This window comes from Cylas formicarius, unplaced genomic scaffold, assembly GCF_029955315.1.
Source record: "Cylas formicarius isolate icCylForm1 unplaced genomic scaffold, icCylForm1.1 PGA_scaffold_3__17_contigs__length_32017465, whole genome shotgun sequence".
Taxonomy (NCBI): Eukaryota; Metazoa; Arthropoda; class Insecta; order Coleoptera; family Brentidae; genus Cylas; species Cylas formicarius.
Window position 1 is genome coordinate 25231970 of NW_026844326.1, and position 7030 is coordinate 25238999.

General features: G+C 37.5%; 1 protein-coding gene across 1 annotated transcript; it reads right to left on the bottom strand.

The window, feature by feature from the left end:
* Positions 1-1093: 1093 nt before the first annotated feature.
* On the bottom strand, positions 1094-2076 carry LOC132700089 (histone-lysine N-methyltransferase SETMAR-like). The gene is made up of 2 exons (XM_060667209.1): positions 1581-2076; positions 1094-1503 (listed from the first exon to the last, which is right to left on the bottom strand). The coding sequence occupies exons 1-2, from the start codon at positions 2074-2076 to the stop codon at positions 1094-1096; spliced, it is 906 nt and encodes a 301-aa protein (XP_060523192.1).
* Between the last annotated feature and the right edge of the window lie 4954 nt (positions 2077-7030).

The following is a 7030-nucleotide window of genomic DNA, read 5'->3' on the forward strand; positions in this document are numbered from 1 at the left end:
GTTCACATTCGAAAGAAGCTAATGAAGCACCGCGACAAAGTTTCCGGCTCGGAGGATGAAAAAATTCGAATACGCGTTTTGATATTTTACTATTTTTCACGCCCTTATGCAGAAAAAAAAAACACACAGCCGAACGGCGAATACTACGGCCTGTATCAGGCGACGCTCGGAAATCCGAGCCCCATTTCGATGCAAATATAAGCAGTAGCGGGAAACCGCAAGCGAATACCACGTCAGCCGAAAATAAATCGAACAAAATACGTGAAACTTTTCTTCGAACGCCGATCATCGGTCGTCGATTTGACGAAATAATGCAAAATAAAAAGAGGAAAAAAAGACAGGGAGCCGGGGTGCGGGAAGGGGGAGCCACGTCCGTAACGGCATCGCAAAGAGGCGACGCGATATAGCGTGATCCGCGGCACTGAAAACTAAAAGGTCCGGATATTGGAAAAATATTAGGGCAAATGGAATGCGAAAAGTTTGATTATAGATATATTTTTCGGGCGGCCGCGGGGTTTGGTTATTTGATTGATATCGACTCGAGGGGTGCCGGGGTCGCCTGCAATCCCTTATAACATCCCATTGTTTTGTTCTATATTTATTACGGGAAAATAATGTTACTTCGATGTTTTTCCCCGGAAGATAAACAAGTAAAAGGAGAAAAGAAAGAAAACTAAATATCGTTTTGAATAAAATTTCGAATGTAAAAAAAAAACATTATAAAATAAAAAAGAGTAGCATTCCTGATAATTTAAACTTCCCGAAAACAATATTCCTGTTAATAATGTGCAATATGTTTTCTCAAAATATCACATATATCGATTTTTTTATTATATTATTATATGTTAGAGATGGTACTCATATGAATTCCTCTACATCGGAGGACATGGAAAATAGGATTCGGGAAGCGCGCAAGAGAGTAATAAATGATGAATAAATAAATAAATTAATGACGTTTATTCGCAAAAATTAATTACAACAAGCATACTAAAAAAATATGTACTGTAAATATATATATATACGAGGTCTGTCAATTATATTCCCGGAAAAGTGCCCGGACGGTCCGGAATATACATAAATTCTTAAAATTAAGTTATAATCCTTCGCAGTAGTCTCCCTCTAGCTCGATGCACCGGCGCCACCGTTGGATCCACCATTGGAAGCACCCCCTGAAGCCCCCTGAAGATAGGTCCCTCAGCACCCGTGTCGTGACACGTTGCACCTCCTCGACGCCGTCGTATCGGTTGCCCTTGAGGTAGGACTTCAATTGTGGAAAGAGATGAAAGTCGCAGGGGGCCAGGTCCGGGCTGTAGGGGGGGTGCGGAAGCGTTGGAATGCCGTTTTTGGTCAAAAAATCGCGAACTGCGAATGAGGAGTGGGCTGGAGCGTTGTCGTGATGCAGCACCCATCCACGTTCGGCCAATTCCGGCCGTGCACGAAACACACGGGCCTTCAGACGTTTCAAAACTTCAATGTAGAACTTCCCATTGACTGTCTGACATGCTGGAACGTATTCGTGGTGTACAACTCCATTAATATCGAAGAATGCGATGAGCAAAGATTTCACTTTTGATTTCGACATTCTGGCTTTTGTGGGGCGCTTCCCCCCTTTTCCACCCACTGCATGCTCTGTCGTTTGGTCTCAGGGTCATACTGGAACACCCAAGACTCGTCTCCGGTAATAACATTTGACATCCAGTCTTCTCCTTCCTCCTCAATTCGAGAAATCATGTCTTCACAGATGGATAAACGAAGCTCTTTCTGCTCAACTGTGAGCACTTTGGGAACCATTTTCGCGCACAACTTGCGCATCCCTAAATCCTCGTGTAGCATCTGTCGAATGGTTTCCTTGTTGATACCCAACTCGTCTTCCAACATTCTGAGGCTTACCCGACGGTCTCCGAGCACACGCACGCGCAGGCGATCGACGTTTTGTGCCGTTCGAGAGGTGGAGGGAGCTCCCTCACGTGAATCGTCCTCCACCGACTCCCTGCCTTCCCTGAACCGCTTAGCCCACTCGTAGACAGCTGTTTTTTTCAGGCAATCATCCTTGTACACGTCGGTTAACTGTTTCATAATTTCCGCGGAACTTACACCACGTTTGACCAAAAATTTGATCACTACTCTTTGTTCAGTTTTTTTAGCACACATTTTCGCGACAAGGGGTCCAAACACGCCGATGATCAAAGTACTGTAACACACGAACTGAACAACCGATCGAGACGAAACTTGCACGGACTGACGCAGAAATGAATCCTCTTTCGAATGACACAACGCGAACGCCGTAGCATAACGAGAGTCGCAGTGTGGCCACTTTTCCGGGAATCTAATTGACAGACCTCGTATATATATATACGCTATACACTTCGAAGTGTTTTCGGAGCGCGAGCATTGAAGATGCCAAGTGGGATTTTGGCGAAACGTCTGCAGGATTCCAGTCGGATGCAGGATTTGCAGGATTCCAGTCGGATGCAGGATTCCAGTCGGAGTTCAACGAGCGAACGGATGATATCCCGGAGTATAGTGTCATCACATTTTTCCATCCGTGAATCAATACGTGAGAATATATATATATATATATATATATATATATATATATATATATATATATATATATATATATATATATATATATATATATATATATATATATATATATATATATATATATATATATATATTTATTTATATATATATAAAATAGGATTCGGGAAGCGCGCAAGAGAGAAATAAATAAATAAAAAAAAAATATGTACTGTAAATATATATATATATATATATATATATATATATATATATATATATATATATATATATATATATATATATATATATATATATATATATATATATATATATATATATATATATATATATATATATATATATATATATATATATATATATATATATATATATATATATATATATATATATATATATATATATATATATATATATATATATATATATATATATATATATATATATATATATATATATATATATATATATATATATATATATATATATAATAATAGGGTATTTTCGGCTATTCAAAAATAACGCAGTGTCGAGTGTGCGCGGTCTTTTTTGGAACTATTGCGACGGGAGATGAAAAAAGCATCAATGGAGTGGCGTCGTAAGGGTGAACACCTCCAAGAACATTCAGAGTCTGCCAGTCAACAAAAAACAGGTGACGGCCACGATCTTTTGGGATTGTGAAGGAATTCTGTTGATAGATTTTAAAGAAACTAATACCACTGTCAATGGTAAATATTAGGCAACATTATTACATAAATTGCGAGAATGCATACGTGTAAAACGTCGAGGATAACTGACCAGAGGCGTGCGTCTTTTGCACGATAATGCATACTGCCGGTGTTGCAGAAACTGCCATTTTAGAGTGTGGGTTTCAACAGATAGATCATCCTCCCTATAGTCGTCCAGATATGGCCCCCGGCGACTATTATTTGTTTGGATATTCGAAAAAGGCTTACATGGAGGGCGGTTTAACGACGAAGTTGAGTTAAAAGAGGCTGTTTTAGCTCATTTTGCAGACAAACCAAAAGTATATTTTTTTAAAGGGATTGAGTTGTTAATAAAGAGATGTAATAAGTGTATTGAAGTTAATATTATATTGAAAAATAATAAAAAATTGTTATTGTATTTTGTTTCTTTCATATTCAGGCCGGGAAATTTTGGCGCTGCCCTCGTACGTAGCCCCATTTGTCATTTAGCAAGCATCCTAGATACTTAAACTGCTCAACTCTCTCGATGTTTAGGCCGCCTATATTTATTTGAGCGTTTGGCAATGGTCAACAATCAAGAAATATATCCGAAAGAAAAAAATATACCTGACCCACCCCTGCCTTGTCACTCAAGTAAGAGCAATATTTTTGTTAATGGCTTTACCCAATAATAATAGGTAATAACATCGTTAAACTTTTATTGTGGAAATTGAGACCTACTATACGATACCACGCGTATGAAATACTGCTAAGACCACCAAATTTGCAGTTCCATGATGATTTATAACTTTGACGCATTACGAAACAGAGCATAGATCTTTACATCTTGTAATTGGGACCACCCGATACCTACCCTTCAAATCGGAAACCAGAAAGCCCCGTCCGTGTCTAATTCGCACAATAAAACCACTTAGTTTGGCAAACAGCATCGTCTCACCCCCTCCCCATAATCTCCGCGAGAAATCTTCGTCATAAATCAAGCTAAAGGCATATCGATCAGGAAGTGTGTCTTTGCCCACGCGCCGCCACGTGTCGGATTAGGCTAATAGTGTTGTTAATCCGGGGAAAAAGAGCCGCCGCCGCCGCCGCCGCCACCCGGGCCACCCACCCATGGCCCGGGGGTTAAGTGCGCGACACTCCGACCAAGGGGTGAAACGCGAGTCGGCCGGAATTGCTCTCTCTTGTTGTTCGGTTGGTTACGGCGGGCGGCGGACCGGTGTTTACGTTTTGCAAATATACCGTTAAATTGGCTCCGGGTTTTTGTCCGGGTCGGGGTGCGGCTGCTTCGCCTTCCAAGTAACCCGAGGTTTTTCTCTGTTGTCGAGAAAGAGAGACGGAAATTAATGAAAAATCAAGGAGACAAATCGCAAAGTTCACGAAATTGATCAGAAATTTATCGTCTATACGGGGCGTGTTTGAAAAAACCGTCAGCTAATTTCTAAGTAGAAATAGAATAATAACAAATAACGTTAGTGTACTTAGTTATAAAATGCCTCCTTCCTCCTTTGCATAAACACTAAATGAAATTTAAGCCGCAAATGCTTTTGCATTTTTTAAATTCTTTCTTCTTTTTTTCTTAAAAAAAAAAAACGCAAATTATTTTGAACAAAAACTTTGTCAGCAAAACTTTTGCCCGCCATTCAAAGGTATTTGTGATTTCTACTTGCTTTTTTTTATGTGAAAGAGTCCGAAAATCATAATTTGCTATGATAGGGGTTATTAATCAAGGTGAACAACTTGAATGTTAATTTTTCCGCCTGGTTTGATTAATACAGGAATACGTAAATAAAAATAGCATATTATAGCAGAAAACGTAGGTATCTTTTGCCCTATCAAATTAAAAAAATTAAATTAAAAAAGTAAATATACAGGTAAACCACATTTATTCTGTATTTACTATGAAATAACTTCATTATTAGAACCAAAATTGGAATTACTACCATCAGAAAATTAATAGCCAGTGGTGGTACCGTTATATCAATTATATCCTCTTTTTCACAGAATTCTTTTATTGTGTTTTCTCTATGTGCAATACAACTGACCCAATTATTTTCGGTAACTGTCTGGAGAACTGCCTTCCAAACGGATACTACTGCAGTATCATCATGTCTTGCCTCACTTACAATATTTTTATTACAAAATTTTTTGCACTGAGCCCACACCAATTCTACGGCGCTAAATATACAATGGTAAAGAGATAAATCTTAAAACTTGATGACCCATTTCAGCAATTATTTCGTCTGTAGCATACGGCCAACGTTTTTTGTAATTTTTGACAATTTGTAACAACTAAGACCATTAACCATGACCAAACTAACCAATTGATCATTTCTTCTCTTCTTGTCGATGCATTTGGTACAGTTTTGATGATATCGTGCATTATCCATAATAGTTAAAGACGGCCTTTCGAGTTTCGACAACAGTTTTTCAAAAATGCGACCCTGTTTTCTAGTGAAAACTACTGTAATTATCAAGTAATTGTTGCTATCTCTGTCGAGTGAACGACACCTGGGCATAGTAGACGAAGGTAGAACACTAGGTAGTAAGTGGCTGGGTTCTGCCAGTTTTTATATGCGAGTGAAAGCAGGTAAAATCGTACCGGCTATAGCTACTAAAGATATTATTACTACCTATGCCCATAATAATACAGGAACATATGCAGCAACTATTCAATATGCGCATGCGCGAGAATTAAAATCTGGCTTTTAACCAATGACCTTGCGGCATTCAACAACCACCATGGCCGCTGATAGATTTTCACTAAGTTTAGATATGACATTTTTGCGAGTATGTTTTCTCAGAATTGCCAAGTTTTCGTTAAATGTTCTGGACAAACAAGTTAAGTGTGAAAATCGCCATTTAGAAATGTAATGACATGAGCAGAAAATCATTCCATCATTAATTTTTACCGTGGTACAGCCACTGTGTTAGCTAATAGCTATAATTTTTCCAACCCATCCTTTCGACTTAATCTATATATAAAATTAATTTTTCCAACTTCTGAGCATCGACAGTCATTTCGATATGGGTGATGTTGCTGTCCTAACCATTCTTTTCTGTCCCCCTAACTGCTGACGACTTTGACAGACATGGTAATAGATACTGGTTAGTTTTAGTTAGTAGTAGATTTGCATAGTTTTTGGTCATTTTGGTGATGGACCGCTGGATTGCTTGCCTCCCGTTCTTTAATTTAAATACCTTTGAGATGTCCAAGTTGAGTGAGATTTAACGCAGTTATAATATGAAGGAACTGAAGGATAAGTAAATTTCTATTAATGGAATTCATTGAATGAATTCCATTCATTTAAACTCCATATGTTTGATGGTGAGTGTTTTTGAGTCAAGAAGTGATATGCAGCAGCCTACATTTATATTTTCTGTCTCCCTAGTAGAGTCATGTGGAGCAAGAGTGCGCTTTTTTTTTTTCTATGGTCATAAAATTGTAATAATTGTACAAAATAAATTGAAATAAAAGTATTTATTTAAAGGATTTATTGATTTAACAATTACGTAACATGAAATTCAATTTACTTAATTGTAATTAAAGAAATAAAATAAAATAAATGTTAGTCAGAATGCGCACACTTAACCCAATATTGGGGTAAACGTGCGCAGCACTGCGGGTAAGTGTGCGCATTTGTAATAATTTAAACCATAACTTGTTACATATAGTTACACCATATTTAACGTTATAAATATTATTTTTTATCAATACTTATCATTTTTTACTTCATTTTTTATATTTATATATTAAATATATAATTTTTGACAAATACTGT

Bases quoted from the DNA above. Each gene is read 5' to 3' on its own strand.
- LOC132700089 (XM_060667209.1), bottom strand. From the start codon at position 2,076: ATGAAACAGTTAACCGACGTGTACAAGGATGATTGCCTGAAAAAAACA. The intron at 1,504-1,580 runs GTCGAAATCAAA...AATACGTTCCAG, and splicing joins CGCCCCACAAAAGCCAGAAT to CATGTCAGACAGTCAATGGG.